Raw genomic sequence first — 17,348 nt, forward strand, 5'->3', positions numbered from 1 at the left:
TTGGCTTGGGAATTCTGGGAGTTGAAGTTCACACCTTTTAAAATTACTGAGGTTGCGAAACACTGATCTAGGGCATCACCCTCATAAAGTTGTTGATTCCATTTCTGGAAAGCAGCTTGTGAATATCTGGGCAAATGCATAAAGAAATGCAGAACATTTTAGTTAGCTAAGTCATCCTAAACAAATCATTTTCACTGTTGAAAACAAAGGGAGGGCAGAGGCTAGAAATCCATTCTGCACAAACAAGTTTATATTAAATGCATACTTTCTTCCTTTAAATAACATTTTTGAACAATTAATGCTAATTTTCTCTTCAGTATTACGTATTTCCTATTTGTTACTTACGTATTTTGTATTTTTGTCTAGAGAAAAGCCAAGATGGAGATAGATAGATAGATAGATAGATAGAGAGATAGAGAGAGAGATAGAGAGATAGATTACACACACACACACACACACACACACACACACACACACACACCAGGAATCCAAGTCGCAGGAGCCTCCATCTTCCCCTTCAGACTTCTCCTAATCAGGAGCTGTTTCAGCTTGAAAAGCCTGCCCCAAAATACCAAAGATAAAGGGTTGTTCCAGGCCCGGGATATTTGCAGGACCGTCTGCTGCCAGGAACGACCTCCCATCGCCTGGTGCGCTCACACAGGGAGGGCCTCCTCAGGGTGCCGTCGGCTAGACAATGTCGGCTGGCGACCCCCAGGGGGAGGGCCTTCTCTGTGGGAGCACCTGCCCTGTGGAATCAGCTTCCCCTTGAGCTCTGGATGGCCCCGGATCTCCGGTCCTTTCGTCACGGCCTTAAAACATTTCTCTTCCATCAGGCTGACCTGGACTGACGATAGGGATTTTTAAATAGAATATTTGTAATATTTTATCATTTTATCATTGGGGCTTGTTAGTTTAATCTTTTTTTTAACATTTGTATTATTGTGTTTTATTGTTAGTCGCCCTGAGTCCTTCGGGAGATAGGGCGGCATATAAGTCCCAAAAATAAGTAAATAAACTGCCAAAGGAGCAGTTCATCTTTTACCAAAGACACAAATAATAAAAAATAAAAATCCAATGGAGAGTGAAAGGAATGGGCAAATAATATATTGAAAAGAGGACTTCCAGTATTGTCATCAGGGTTCCTCTACCTTACCCCTTTTTTTAAAAAAAGAATAGGTGTCAGGACCCACCTCAATCCACATCTTAGGAAATAAGAACTCTTGGATGCAAGTTTAGTCCAAAAGGAAAATGTTTACTAGGAAGGAATCGATTGTGGGAATACAAGACGGAATCTGAGAAAAGTTACATTTCAATCCTATATAAACCATTCCCATTCCAGTCCCTCCCCTCATCCATTTGGTCAGGCTGTCGTCAGTTGCTAGGTGTCAGGTCCTTCCATGGGAAAGGGAACTCTCCTTGGTTTTATGGTTATTGCTTCCCTTTTTCAGTTGTAAATGAAGACACAAACCAGATCTGTCTGTCCCCCTCCCTTCCCCCGTTAAAACATCCCCTGTTGTTTGAAAATCGCTTTAGTAACCATCCTCTCCCCCCCCCTCGGAGAGATGGCAGAATCCCCAGTAATAGCACGTTGTTCTACCTATACAATTATGAAATGTGATATAAATGGATTCTGACATTCGGCTCTCCTTTCAGAAAAAAGATGAGTCCATCTGTGGGGAAAGAAACCATATAAATGTTAGCCTGGTTTGTTTGGATATTCTGTATGAAACCTCTTAAGCAACTTAGGTGCTTTAACATGGAGTTTGTTAACCCACTCGTTTTCTGAGGAGGGGAGGTGTTTCCATGCCACTAAATATTGTATCGTTCCATGGTGTTTTCTGGAATCTAAGATTTCTTTCACTTCAAAATGTTGTTCTCCTTCCACCATGATGGGGGGTGGTGGTGGTGGGATTTTTTCTCGTAGTGGAGATTGTTGTTCTCTCTTTAATAGACTGCAGTGGAAGGTTGGGTGTATTCGTCTAAGATTTTTGGGTAGTTCTAATTCAACTGTTACTGGGTTTATGATTCTTTTAATTGGAAAGGGTCCAATATATTTTGGTCCTAGTTTTTTACAGGGTTGGAGTGATTTCAGGTATTTTGTGGATAAATATACCATCTCTCCTACCCTAAATGGTGAGGGATCGGTTCTTTTTTTGTCTGCCTGTGTCTTGTATGCTTTTCTGGCATCTTCCAACGCTTTCCTAATGATTGGCCATGTATTTTGTAATTGAGCAATCCATTCCTTCAGATCAGGGATAACCGGTTCTTTTGGGGTTAGTTCTGGTATTGGGTTGAAACTCTGGCCTGTAGCTACTTGAAAAGGAGTGTAACCTGTGCTTGAGTGGACTGCATTATTATATGCTACTTCTGCAAAAGGCAGTAGGTCCGTCCAGTCGGACTGCTGAAAATTAATATAGCATCTCAGATATTGTTCAAGTATATTATTAAGTCTTTCAGAAGCTCCGTCTGTCTGAGGATGGTGACTAGATGACAGTCCTTGGGTGGTTCCTAAGAGGGATAAAAATTCTTTCCAAAATGCCAATGTAAATTGCACCCCTCTGTCAGATATGATGCGTTGTGGTACCCCGTGCAATCTGTAAATATGCTGTACAAAAAGTTTTGCTAATGCTTTTGCAGTCGGGATTTTTTGGCAAGGTATGAAGTGTACTTGCTTAGAGAACAGATCTGTGACAGTCCAGACTACGGTGTTTCCATTACTTTCTGGCAGTTCTACGATAAAATCCATGGCTATTTCTTTCCATGGGGCTGAGGGGTTTGCCACCGGTTGTAACAGGCCTGGCGGTTTCCCTTGCAGTCTTTTGGCCATCGCGCAAATTTGACAGCTACCCACATAGCTTTCTATGTCCTTTTTCATAGATGGCCACCAAAATTGCCTTTTAGTTAAGTGTAAGGTTTTTACAAAGCCAAAGTGTCCTGCTGATTTTGTATCATGGCACAGTTGCATGAAATTGATTCTCTGTGTGGCAGGTATATATAGCTTCTCCCCCACCCACGGCAGTCCATCTTTAATTGTGCACACATGTTTATTTTTCTGGAACCATTCATCACTTTCCAAAGATTTCCTGAATTCTATTCCAGTTTGGCTATCTACCTTCGGCTTCATTTTTTCTTGTGCCCTGGTGGTGACTGGTGCTGCCAGTTGTTGTTCCAGTACAAGTGGTTTAAAGTCAGTAACTCTTGTGCTGTTATATTGGGGCATGCGGTATAATGCATCTGCCAGGAAGTTCTTTCCCCCCGGTAAGTGTTTGAGAGTGAAATTGAATCGGTGAAAATGTTGGGACCAGCGGGCTTGCTTAGGAGTGAGCTTCCTGGGCGTTTTTAGTGCTTCCAAATTTTTGTGGTCTGTCCAGACCTGGAAAGGTATTTTATTTCCTTCTAAAAATTGGCGCCATGTTAGTAATGCCCACCTCAACGAGAATGCCTCTTTTTCCCATATTGGCCAGCGTTGTTCTGTTTCTGTGAGTTTTCTGGATGTGTATGCGCATGGTTGCAATGTCCCCCCATCATTTTCTTGTAATAGTACGGCTCCTACCGCTACATCACTCGCATCTGCCTGTATTACAAAAGGTTTATCGGGATCTGGGTGTTTTAGGACAGGTTCAGCAGAAAAAAGTCTCTTTAGCCTCTCAAATGCTGCTTGACATTCCATTGACCATTTCAGAGGCTGGCTGGGTTTCACGGGTGACCCCCCCTTCGTTTTCAACAAATTTGTGAGGGGCATGGCTATTTGGCCAAATGCGGGGATGAATTGGCGGTAGAAGTTTGCAAACCCCAGGAAACTTTGCAATTGCTTCCGTGTGCGGGGGGGTGCCCACTCTAGTACTGCCCTGACCTTCTCAGGGTCCATTTCGATGCCCTCTGGAGATATGCGATATCCCAGGTAGTCGATTTTTTCCTGATGGAATTCACACTTCGATAATTTAGCATATAAGTGGGCAGCTCGCAACTTCTTCAGGACTGCTCTGACTAGTTTGATATGTTCCTCTTTGGTTTCTGTGAAGATAAGGATGTCATCGAGGTAAACCAGGACCCCCTTATATAGGTGCTCTCTCAGCACGTCATTAATTAATTGCATAAAGACTGCGGGGGCCCCTTGCAGTCCGAATGGCAATACTTTGAATTGATAGCACCCCATTGGGCAGTTGAATGCAGTCTTCCATTCGTCTCCTTCCTTAATCCTAATACGGTAGTATGCTTCCCTCAGGTCTAGTTTGGTAAAAATCTTTCCTTTTGATAGGTGGGATAACATATCCTTCATTAGGGGAAGGGGGTACAGATTACATTCACTAATTGTGTTCAAATTTCTATAGTCCACAACCAAACGAAAGGACCCATCCTTCTTCTCCCTGAACAGAACCGGGGCGGCCACTTTGGGTTTGGCAGGCTCAATAAATCCTCTTTCTAAGTTTTTCTTTATGAATCTCTCCATTTCTGCCATTTCCCTTGGGCTCATGGCATACATCCTGGGTTTTGGGAGTTTTGCCCCAGGTTTGAATTCTATGGTGCAGTCTGTGGGGCGGTGGGGGGGAAGCTCATCTGCTCTTTCCTCACTGAAAACCTCAGCCAGGTCCCTGTATTCCTCTGGTATCTCTGGTAATCCCTTCTCTTTCCCCACTGCTGCTGTCTCCTCCCTCTGCTTTGGGGGGGTGCTTTTGGAGTCTACGTTCTTCTGCCCCCCCTTTGGGAAGTTGAGTTCTGCTGTCCTCCAGTTTATCCCGGGGTTCCATTTCTTCAGCCATTCCAGTCCTAGGATCATTGGGCATTCCATGCCTGGGGCCACTATAAACGTTATGTCCTCCTCATGGGGCCCCAGTGATAGGTGGATTGGTAAAGTGGCTAGGGTGGCTGGTCCTCCCCCTGCTATTGTCCCATCTAATTGACTAAAAGAGATTGGATGTTTTAGCCTCCTCACTGGGATGCTCAATCTCTCCACCAGCGTTGGGCTGATAAGGCAGCGGATGCACCCAGAGTCTATCAGAGCTTTTATTTTGGCTGCTTCAGGCATAGGGGAAGCTAATATAGTCACTGTCTTAAGTATGGGTGGAAGGGGTCCACTTACCAATGGTTCTCCCTCTGAGCTGTCTTCCGAGTTGTCCACCGTCCCTGCGGTGCAGGCCGGAGTCCAGTCCCAGTTCCTGGCAGGAATTGTGGACTCTACAGCCTCTGTCCCCTTCATGGAAGATTCTTTTGTGTTGCCTTGGGGCTTCCCCAGGTTCTTGGAGGATGATGCCTCTGGTTTTCGTGGGGGGGCTTTTGAACGACATTCTGCAGCACGGTGGCCCTCTCTCCCGCAGTTGAAGCAACCTGTTGATTTTTTGGCTGTGGCTGGTGGGTTTTCCCCCTCGCGTGTTTGCTCGGGTGGCAGGCAGCCCCATGGTTTTCCTCTGCGGTGTCTCTTCAGTAGGTCTATTTCCACTTCCTCCGCCAGGATGTACCAGTCGTCAAGGTGGGGTGGGTCTCCTCGAGGCAGTCAAGCATCATACAGGTCGTAGTTCAGACCGTCTTTGAAATGGCTGAGGATGTCTTCTGGCCAGTTCAGCTTGCTGGCAATGGCTCGGAATTCTTGGGTATAATCAGCCACTGCTCGCCTGCCCTGCCTCACCGTTTTGATTCTCTCCCGGGCCTTACGGTCAGCCAAAGGATCCTCGAACCGTCGCCTCAAAGATGACATGAATCGGTTGAAGTCATTGAGTTCTGGGGCGTTGGAGTCATGCAAGTTCACCACCCAGTCTGCAGCCATCCCGTCCAGGGCAGATTGCACAATTCGGATGCGTGTTTTGTCACTGGGGATGTTCCGTCCATACTCTTCCATGTAGCTGAGGACTTGGGTTAGGAAAAATCCCAGTCGTGATGGCTCCCCCTTGAATTTGACTTCCAGGGGCGGGAGTCTTTGGCTGGAGCGTTGTCTGCGCCGTGGCCGGTATCGCTCCTCATCCTGGTCCCCATCTGTGGTTCTGGGGGGGGTGGGTACTGCTGAGGCAGCAATTCCTGTTCCATTGGATGGCCCCGGGGTTTCAGGTGTTGGATCCCCTCCGTTACCTTTCCAGTTGCGTCCCCAGGCGCTGCCTCGGTTGCGATTTTCAGCTCTCTCCTCCCTCAGTGAACTCAGGGTTGCTTTCATCAGATCAATGGCCTTTTCCAGGATCCGCTCCTCCTCGCTGGCGTGCAGGGAACTCTCCATCTCTTGCCTCCATTCCGGTTGGTGGTTACTACGCCTCAGGGTCTTTTCTCCCGAAGCCTTTTCCCACTCACTTTTCCTTCCAACGCCCATCGACCACCGGGGTTTTCGGTCGTACTGCTCCACCGCTTCTTCCCCGGGGGAATATGCTGCTTCAGTTTCCCATTGTCTCTGGGATTCCATTTGGGGGGAAGACTCCCCCTCCATGGGGCTTCCCTCCTGTCTTGCTTCGTCGCCAGACATTTGTATTTGTTGCAAAGTCCCCCGGTAAGGTTTTCCCTTCCAGGTTGACTCTTAAAGCAGATTCCGTCTACTGTCAGGACCCACCTCAATCCACATCTTAGGAAATAAGAACTCTTGGATGCAAGTTTAGTCCAAAAGGAAAATGTTTACTAGGAAGGAATCGATTGTGGGAATACAAGACGGAATCTGAGAAAAGTTACATTTCAATCCTATATAAACCATTCCCATTCCAGTCCCTCCCCTCATCCATTTGGTCAGGCTGTCGTCAGTTGCTAGGTGTCAGGTCCTTCCATGGGAAAGGGAACTCTCCTTGGTTTTATGGTTATTGCTTCCCTTTTTCAGTTGTAAATGAAGACACAAACCAGATCTGTCTGTCCCCCTCCCTTCCCCCGTTAAAACATCCCCTGTTGTTTGAAAATCGCTTTAGTAACCATCCTCTCCCCCCCCCTCGGAGAGATGGCAGAATCCCCAGTAATAGCACGTTGTTCTACCTATACAATTATGAAATGTGATATAAATGGATTCTGACAATAGGCTACTGTGATTTCACTCAGAAGGAGAGGCAACCCTGCTCCCTCTATTTCAGGTGACCATCATAATTTGGGACTCTTAGCAACGGGCCTGACAGAAGATGTGATTATAACCTCCCTTCCATCTAACACAATTCAAAGTGTGTTTACAGGTTTTCGAGTTTAGTATCAGTAGGTAAACTGAATATATGGTAGCATATTCCTTTTCAAACCTACTTGGTACTAATAAAGGAGAATATTGGTAGCTCAGTGTTGAAATGAAGGCTGCTTGGGTGCTCTCTGATCTTGGCTGTTTTCAGCATTGATGATGTTATCTAGTTTTGGCTAATGGAAATATGGCCTATTGCAATTTACTCAAACACAAAGTACCATTTTAAGTACCATTGAAGTTGATGAGACTTGTGTCTAGCCAGATCAGTGTAAGATTTTCTGATAATAAAAAAGACAGGTTGCCTTTCTTTTTCAATTACAAATGTACTGCAGACCATTTATGTTTTATAATGGTTTTATTAACAATAGGCAATTAATATATTCCAGATAGGTTTTTCAAGAGAACAGGTGCAGTTTGAAAGGTTTAAGCTATGAGGGTAGTTCCTTATAGTCATTCTTTTACTGAGAATCTCAGTAAGTGAGAATTTTTAACATGGTGGTTTCCAACCCCGGGTTGTGTTGAAACCATTCATTTCTAAGAATGAAAAGCTGTTATTAAATTTGGCTTTCTATTTGTTTTACCCAGAGTTCTGTTTTAAGATGGGCAGCTATATGAATCTTTTAAATAAATAGTGCCTGTGCATCGGCAAGGAAGCTATGTATGGATGCAGTCTGAAGCATATCATAGATAACATTTGGTCCTTCAGACTCAGTAGGTGGCATTTTATTTTTAAAAATATATTATTACATTATGGTCATATATACCATATTGCCTCTAGTAGTTCAAGTTGGTTTACTTGGAATCTCCCCTCATTTTATTCCCATAACAATAAACCTGTGAGTTGGATTCAGCAATATTGGTTGGCCTGATCGCCCAGTGAGTTTCATGTCTGCATGGAAACTTTAATTAATCCCTGCCTGATGCTTTAACAAGCATGTGATCAAACAGGAATACATATAGATTTCTTAATATGCAAAATTACATTATGTGTGCTCTGTGCTATGATTTTTGCAATGTAGGAAAGGAGTTTCATATGCTAGGTTTGTAGCTTTCAGCTCAATATTCATGATGTCCCTCTCATAATGGTTTGGGTAATGAAAAGTTTTAAAGTGATAAAATGCTACACCAGATTCTAAGGTATACACATGGAAGGCTGAGTTTTGCCTGAGGTGAATTAAAAGTATGTGCAACCTGGAATATGTGCTTCTGAAGGATGTTGGATGGAAGTAAGCAAATTATTTGTTAACAGTAATAATTCTGTAGTTTGTAGAAAAAAGCATCAAAAACTCTGTATTGTAAAGAAGAGTGTTATTAGGGAACAGTAAGACAGTAAACAGTAAATTATGTGAATATAGATGAAGTGTTTAGGATGAAATCAAAATCAGATGTGAAACATGATATAAGCTATAACTTTAGGATACTTTTTTTCCTTTTCCTTTAACTGATTCATTTATCAAAATTGGTGCCTGCTGCATGGGAGATAAGTTGAATGCTTCTAGAACAAGGGTGTCAAACTGCCGGCCCGTGGGCTGGATGTGTCATGCGGAAGTAGCGCCCACCCCATTGCTGGCAATGGCAAAATCATCCCGATACATTGTGCAACGTCACGTGACGTCACGAGTTTGACATGTCTGCTCTAGAGGAGACTTGTTTGAAATGGTAGCATTAGGTAGAGCTTTCTTTAGACTCTAAATCAGTGGTCTCCAAACTTGGCAACTTTAAGACTTGTGGATTTCAATTCAGCCAGCATGGTTGGCTGAGGAATTCTGGGAATTGAAGTCCGTGAGTCTTAAAGTTTCCAAGTATGGAGACCCCTGATCTAAAGACTATGGTTTTTCCCAGATCTGAGCTAGAGCAGGATAGATCAGTACCAACACAGCATACTTGCAATATCTGACTACTTTTTCCTCCTCTTTTTCTCTTTCTCTCTGCACTTCCTAACAGGTTTGGCACAATGACTTGTCATACAGGGCCTTAGCAGCGTGGCAAAACCTGGCTGTTTTTTAAGTTGCCTTTCCCCTTCCCCCCTCTTCCTTCACATCTGGAATATCTGAGCTGGCTTCTCCTCCCTGGGTGTTCCTTTCCTGCTGCCACTAGCTGCGGAAGGGACCAGTCTACCATGGCCGGGGACAAACTTCCACACAAAGTGATGGATCCCAAGAAGCTTGCCAGTCTCTTGAGAAGTGGGACCAAAGGCATGTTGGTCATTGACAGCCGCTCCTTTGTGGAGTACAACTCCTGGCATGTTCTCAACTCTGTCAACATCTGCTGTTCCAAGTTGGTCAAAAGAAGGCTTCAGCAAGACAAGGTATCCATCACAGAGCTCGTCCAGCCAGCCTCCAGTATAAAGGTACTTAATTGTGGCCCTTAGTTATCCACCAAACTCAAATCGTAGTGTGACTCAGTGTCCCTCTCATTAAGTCCTAATTTTAAAGAACATGCCATACTGTGCGTAGCAATGCAGTAAGGTAGGTTAGGGTTTGTTTATTTTTAAAAAACTCTCAGGGTCGAAATTTCAAATGACAGTCCTGTGTAGGACTTCAGAAATAATTTTATAGCCATTTCCTTTTATGGAGTTTTGTATTTTTATCTCCTCCTATGGAGATTTTTTTCACATCTGATTGTAGGTAGATTTGTTGCATGATAGAAAGCAGAGGTGGGATATCTATGGCTCTAACTTCTTAAGTTTCCTGTTTATTGATAATGCTGGTTGGGGTTCAGCAATATGTAGAGTACTGCAATATCTACATTTTTGTTTTTTGTTTTTTTTATAAAGAATAAGAACTCCAAAGAACTCTGTGTAATGTGCAGTACCATCTTAAAGCAAAACACGGACAGAAGAGAGCCAAACATTTATCTAATGTTAGTCTAGCATGGGTGGTGGGTAAAATGTACTGTTTCCTTTGGGAAGGGGGTCTTTTGAGGAATCTGGAGTTTTGGTTTTACGAACTCATAAATTACATGAGCTTGTACTTTTCTATCCCTGTTTAGGGCCAGTGTTTTATTTCTTCCCTTCTGATGTATCTATTATTTCTCTTCTTCCTGGGACTTGTCACACAGGTGTTATAATATGGAGACTGTGTATTGTCTCTTTATGGCTATTTTGATTTGTTTGATGTCATTGCTGAGAACAAACGAAGTCAATTCAAAATGAGCTTGCTTTCATGTTATCAGAAAATCCCTCTACATAAAAAACAACAAGAATGAATGGGCAGAGGGTTTGTGGAAGGGGAATGATCCTCATTCAAAAATATAATGAATACAAAGTGTACATTTTAAAAATGAGTCTGTCAACCAAGAGAAAGAAAGCCACTAAAGTTTGACTGATAATTTTTTCAAGCAGGAGTATACGGTAATTAAAAAAAATATATAGAATGGAAGAATTAAAGGTTAACTACTGTGCTTTAGTTATGTTGGTAGAAAGTAGCTTATATGATTTAAATGTTCAGAGGAATATGCCTGGTTAAGAAAGCATCCATACAGCTTTAACACAGAAGTCTTGCATCACCAACTATTTGGAGGTGATAACAAGTAAAAAACATGGCAAATATCCAGTAGATTCTACTTGGATAGTCAAAAAAATGTTGACAGTCTTTCAACAGAAGCTACTTAGCTGACCTAGGCTATGAATCAGTTCCTGTATGCATAGACAATTGATTAAAACATGAAGGAAAGGCCAGAAGAAATTCTATGGGAGCTATTCAACATCCCATTCAATAATTTACAGCAGCAGTAATGTTATGTAGTTGTTTTACATAATCTGCACTTCAAAATGAAATTGAATTGAATCACTGCTTATAGGATAGGCTGAAAAAGGAAGCACTAGTGGACTTAGCATCCATCCATCCCGCCCCGCCTCTCTCTTTGCAGTATATCTCTTAGTATAATGCTCCAAATTATGTGTGCCAAAAAAATACACTATATAAGAACAAATTTATTGTTAACTTTAGTCACTTATTCAGAATTGAAAACATACATTTAAGAATTAGGAATGATTATATCAGGCACATGTGGGGGGGAACCTTTACCTTTACCTTTTATATCAGGCATTACACAATGCTTTCATTGATAACAGTAGTTTTCTTCCACATTGCCCATCCTTGGAAACCAATATCCTTGTTTAGCTAAGAATGGAAAAACAATGGGAAGATCAGAATAAATTATCTCAGACGGAATTAGCTGGTTAAGATATGTGAAATGCTTTGTGGAATTTCCATTGCAGTTCTGCTACCTGTGGCTAATTCTGCTTCTCTCTGAACTCCTGGCCCGATGCATATATTCTGTTCTCAAGAATTTCAGGTTAACAAGACGTACAATCCTTTGAAGTGGGATTTATGTCAGCGAAACTTACTGCAGGCAGAGCAAATTGTGTGCTGAAAGAGGAAGAGCACGGGCAATCCTTTTACCTTGCTAAGGGCAGCCTTGGATGTCCGTGGATGTCAGAAAAGTTGTATTTGTTCATTTAGCTGAGAAAGTGCTGAGTTCTACTTTTCTGAAATTGGAGAGAGTGATTGCTAATAAAGGAGAATATTTGTAGCTCATGGTTGAAATAAGGGGTCCTCGGTGCTCCCTAAGCTTGGTTATTTTCTTGCAGGTGTTTCATTACCCAAACTAGGTAACGTCATCAGTGCTACTGCGAACGTCACTAGCACTGATGATGTTACCTAGTTTGGGTAATGAAATGTCTACAAGCAAACAACCAAGCTCAGAGAACACCAAAGACCCCTCAGAGCGACTATTGGAATGGATTTGAGAGTCTGCAGGCAGGATGGAGGTACCGTAGATATTCCAAAGCAGTATAAAGCCGCTACGCTCTGCTAGTGAAAGTCAGGGGTAGGGCTCAAGATGGGATGGAAAATTTGAAGGTAGTCCTCAACTTAACAACCATTCATTTAGCAACTGTTCAAAGTGAAGAAAGGGTCTGATGACCAGTCTTTGCAATTACAACAGTCGTAGCTTCCCCACAGTTGCTTGATCAAAATTCGGGCGCTCGGCAACTGGCATGTATTTACCACAATTGCAGCATCCCAGGGCCATGTAACAACTAATTGTGACCTTTCTAACTGGCATCTGATAGTTAATTGGGGAACCCAGATTTGCTAATGGCCACCTGATTCACTTTAACAGTTGCAGTAATTCATTGAATAACCTTGGTTAAAAAGGGTCATAAAATTGGGCGTGACTCAATAATTACCTTGCTTAGTAATGGAAATTCTGGTTCCAATTGTGGCCATAAGTCGATGACTACCTGTAGCAAGGACTGTAGCAATAGATTTCCTATTTGTGCCTGGGACTCAGATCTTTTCAAGAGGAAGAACTGGCATCTGTAAGCTGATAGAAGAAGTACAGGCAGAAACATCAGGAATGTTTTATCTCCTTTCAATTTCTTCTGTGCTTAATTGGATAGCTGGCTGAGGAATTCTGGGAACTGAAGTCCACCCATCTTAAACTTGCTAAGGTTGAGAAACACTGGCAGTTTTTATCCTTGTTCACATTTAATGTCCTTCTGAGGTTTTATTATTATTATTATTATTATTATTATTATTATTATTATTATTATTATTATTATTATTATTATTATTTGGGTTGTAGTGGTTAATGATTGCTCAAATGTGCATATAGAGGCCTCATAACTTAGTTTAGCTCTCTTATTCCTGAAATACATACTTTGTCTTTTTTACTATTTTTAAAATCCTTTATTTATTGTTATTTTAGCATGGGCAGGGCTTTTTTTTTGTCATAAAACGCTCAGAACGGAGTTCTGGCACCTTTTTTGGATGGAACCTTGTAGGGTAGGCAAGGCGGGTTGTATGACATGTGTGAGTTCCGGCACCTTTTTCTTTTACAAAAAAAAGCACTGAGTATGGGACTTACCCAAGCACCATGCACTGTTTGGGCCTTGTTTCCTGAATAAAAGGGGGAGACTGGAGCAGCTTGTTTAAAAACGTGGTCCTGGAGAATGGGATTTCCCCTTCTGTTTACCCAGATTCCAGAATATTGTCAGAAAAGGGGAGGGATATCTTCTCACACCAGAACAGGTGGCAGCTGCTTAGCTTATCCTGAGTGGAATTCTTCCAACTGAGGTTGGAAGCTATACCAGATACCCGGAGGGAGATATCTGTCAGGCTTGTGTTATATGATTAGTACAGCCACCCTTGCTAAAACTACTAATGGCAATTCAGAATTTTCTATGAAATGATGAATGCAGATCTGTCATTTGGCTGTTCTCTCTGTCCGGCCTTTTAGGACTCCCCACTAGCTTCTGCTCATATCTTTTTAAACATTTTCCCAGTCTTATTATCCTGCCCTACTCTCTTGTTTGATAGATGGCACAGGTCCAGTGCACCTAAGACATTTCTAGCGTACTTCCAAAGCAAGCAGGTTGAGTCTCTTAGGTTTAGCAATCTCAGACTTCCAGGGTCTTGAAATGAATTGTAACTGTCTAGAAATGCACTTTAATTTCTATGCTTCTCTTTTAGATTGCAATTCATAACTAGGAACAAGGGAAGGGGGGATATTTCCCAGAAAACTTTGTGGTCTGACAAGGGAACTCACAGAGGTTGAAGCTGCATGGTCATTCAAAGGGATCTAGAAAGACAGCCCCTATAGGTCAGTCGAATCAAATATAACTTGCATCGTCTTACAACACGAAGGGGCAGAATTTAAATCATTGAGCTTTTGGACTACTGTATTTAAAAAATAATGATAGGCAGACTTCCTTTTCCCTTGTTTTAAATTAAATGCTGGAATGAAAAAGATGGTAGAGGTGGAGAGAGGGAAATAGGTTTATTTGTCAAAACCCCAACCTCGCTAGTACAAATTAATTTGGGGGCTAGAAACCTGGGGTTACTGTGTTGCTCAATTCTGTGTCTATGTTCCTTGACGGATTTGGTGTAGGATAACCTGCACTTTCAGTCCAAAGTGAGAAAGATCCTTTGAAGCAGGCATAAATCAGTTGGGTGTTCTTTTGGGAAGTTTTCTATTTTCCTAGGTCTACATGGGAACCTCATGATCCCAGGAAAATCTGCATTTGAAATATAAGTGTGGCAAGGTGCTTTGAAGTAGGCAGAGATATATCTTTGGGTGCTTCCTCGCCTCCAAAGACATGTTTCCCTGTGTGAGCCCAAGACCTTTTATAAGGATTTGTGAACACAGGCATGGCATGTGTGCTCATGCCTACTTCAAATCGCCTTTTTTTGGTTTGGATCGGAAGTGTAGCATTTGTTAGGCTGCTTTTAGCTCTTTTAAGTAGATCTCTGTTCCAGTAGATGGCAAAGTAGTTTCTGCAGTTCTAAAATTTCCATAGCTCTGTTCTATAGTGAAATTATGCTTGGTTGTCTATGTTTCATAACAAGGTTGGTTACATGATAGAAGAAAAAGAATGGGACTAGGTTTTAAAAGAAGTCAAGAGGTCAGGTGGGAAAGGTTGTGTTCCAAGGAAATTTCAGCCTGGAATTTCTTTCCAAATAAGCGCAGCACACACTTGGCAGTAGATCCCATTCAGTTCAGTTGAATTTCATAACAAGGTAAGCCTGTAATGGACTAGAGACTTAATCATAACTCCTTGGTACCACATGTTCTCATTTGCTTTAACCACAGTTCAGTTTGAAGCACTTAAGCAGGTTCTTATCATGTCATCCAGATGCCAGGAAAAAGCTTCATCTTTTCCTTGTCTCTATATCAGAAAACACCTTTGTGAGGCATGCTTTTCTTTTTCTTTCTTTTTCTTTTTTAAGTACCTAGCTTTTAAATCTTTGCCTGTGCCCTTCCCAGTCTAAATTAGCAAAGAGCAAGGTGCTTATTAGCAAAAAGCAAGGTCCACTTATTAGACCTGGCTTTTCTTTAGAAGAAGCCAGCCACTTTTTAAAGTTCGGCAGCCATCTTTTTCCAGCAATTGCATTGTTTTTTAGCATTTCTTCTTCCTTTCCCTCCCCCAATTTTTATTATTTTGTAGCAAAGGAGGGTAATTCAAGCGTTTAATCAAATGCTGGGCCCAGCTGGAACCATCTGTAGGGTTTTCGTCTTCCCCTCCCCCTAAATGTGTGCATATGGTTTATTGAATTTGGCTAGCACTGACATCACCCTTGCCTGAATCTTTGTGTGTGAGGGAAAATATCCTTTGCCTTCTGTCTATTATAATCATTCAATTATTCTTGAATGTTTTTCTTTAGCCACTGATAACACTGGCGAACAGAGGAACACGATGCGTTTTTAGTGATCTCTCTGGGTGAGCATGTATATGTCAATGTTGAATTCTCAGAGAGGTTTTTGGCCTAGAGGCCTTTATTAATGTTTTCCAAATAGAAAGTAGCTAGATAAATTTGTGGTAAGTCAGGGAATCAAGAAATAGGTAAGAAGCCACTTCTAAATGGACATTGCTGAGTCATCGTGAAAAACATTTTTTTCCTTCCTTCCTTCCTTCCCTCCCTTTTGTAATATTCTGGATATAACATTGGGCTTTAGATAAATAGATGGGAGAGCTGTGCAGTGTTCCAGTTCTGAAATGAAAGAGCACATAAGGGGAAGCCTGCTGCACCTGGCAAATTATTAAAGACACTTTTGTCTTTTCCTGGGATTATATGATTATATTTGAGCTAAAAATTCTTTTGTGCTAAAGTCTTACTGTACGGTTGATGTTGTTGTTGTTAGTTACGAATTCGTGTCCGACCCATCGCGACCCTATGGACAATGTTCCTCCAGGCCTTCCTGTCCTCTACCATCTTCTGGAGTCCATTTAAGCTCACGCCTACTGCTTCAGTGACTCCATCCAGCCACCTCATTCTCTGTCGTCCCCTTCTTCTATTGCCCTCAGTCTTTCCCAGCATTAGGCTCTTCTCCAGTGAGTCCTTCCTTCTCATTAGGTAGCCAAAGTATTTGAGTTTTAGCTTCAGGATCTGGCCTTCTAAAGAGCAGTCAGGGTTGATCTCCTCTAGGACTGACCGGTTTGATCGCCTTGCAGTCCAAGGAACTCGCAGGAGTCTTCTCCAGCACCATAGTTCAAAGGCTTCAATTCTTTGGCACTCAGCCTTTCTTATGGTCCAGCTTTCACTGCCATACATTGCAACTGGGAAGACCATAGCCTTGACTATACGCACTTTTGTTGACAGGGTGATGTCTCTGCTTTTTAGTGTGCTGTCTAGATTTGCCATGGCTTTCCTCTCAAGGAGCAAGCGTCTTTTAATTTCTTGGCTACAGTCCCCATCTGCAGTGATCTTGGAGCCCAGGAAAATAAAATCTGTCACTACCTCCATTTCTTCCCCATCTATTTGCCAGGAATTGAGAGGGCCGGATGCCATGATCTTGGTTTTCTTAATGTTTAGTTTCAACCCAAGTTTTTCACTCTCCTTCTTCACTCGCAACAAGAGGCTCTTTAGTTCCTCTTCACTTTCTGCCATTAGAGTGGTATCATCTGCATATCTTAGGTTGTTGATGTTTCTTCCGGCAATCTTAATTCCAACTTTTGATTCATCTAGCCCTGCCTTTCTCATGATGTGCTCTGCATATAAGTTAAATAGGCAAGGCGACAGTATACAGCCTTGCCGGACTCCTTTCCCAATTTTGAACCAATCAGTGGTTCCGTGTCCAGTTCTCACTGTTGCTTCTTGGCCCGCATATAGGTTTCTCAAGAGACAAATAAGATGGTCTGGTATGCCCATCTCTTTAAGGACTTGCCACAGTTTGTTATGATCCACACAATCAAAGGCTTTAGCATAGTCAATGAAGCAGAAGTAGATGTTTTTCTGGAACTCTCTAGCTTTCTCCATGATCCAGCGTATGTTAGCAATTTGATCTCTAGTTCCTCTGCCTCTTCAAAATACTGCCTGTACTTCTGGTAGTTCTCGATCCACATACTGCTGGAGTCTAGCTTGTAGAATTTTAAGCATAACTTTACTAGCGTGAAAAATGAGTGCAATGGTGCGATAGTTTGAACATTCTTTGGCACTGCCTTTCTTTGGAATTGGAATGTAAACTGATCTTTTCCAATCCTGTGGCCACTGTTGAGTTTTCCAAATTTGCTGGCAAATTGAGTGTAGCACTTTTACTGCATCGTCTTTTAAGATTTTGAATAGCTCAGCTGGAATACTGTCACCTCCACTAGCTTTGTTGTTGCTCAGCTTTTCTAAGGCCCACTTCACTTCACATTCTAGGATGTCTGGCTCGAGGTCAGTGACCACCTCATTGTGATTATCAGGGACGTTAAGCTCATTCTTGTATAGTTCTTCTG

At 42.3% G+C, this 17,348-nt stretch overlaps 1 protein-coding gene across 1 annotated transcript in view; it reads left to right on the forward strand.

Annotated features, from left to right (window-relative positions):
* Positions 1 to 9,242: 9,242 nt before the first annotated feature.
* DUSP8 (dual specificity phosphatase 8) overlaps positions 9,243 to 17,348 on the forward strand; it is a gene marked incomplete at both ends in the record, with an annotated part of 79,375 nt that continues 71,269 nt past the window's right edge. The window contains one exon of the mRNA XM_083350826.1: positions 9,243 to 9,473. Coding sequence (XP_083206952.1) covers positions 9,243 to 9,473 — 231 coding nt within the window. The remainder of the gene's footprint in view (positions 9,474 to 17,348) is intronic.

The sequence above is a fragment of the Vipera ursinii genome, assembly GCF_947247035.1.
Source record: "Vipera ursinii genome assembly, chromosome: 1".
NCBI lineage: Eukaryota > Metazoa > Chordata > Lepidosauria > Squamata > Viperidae > Vipera > Vipera ursinii.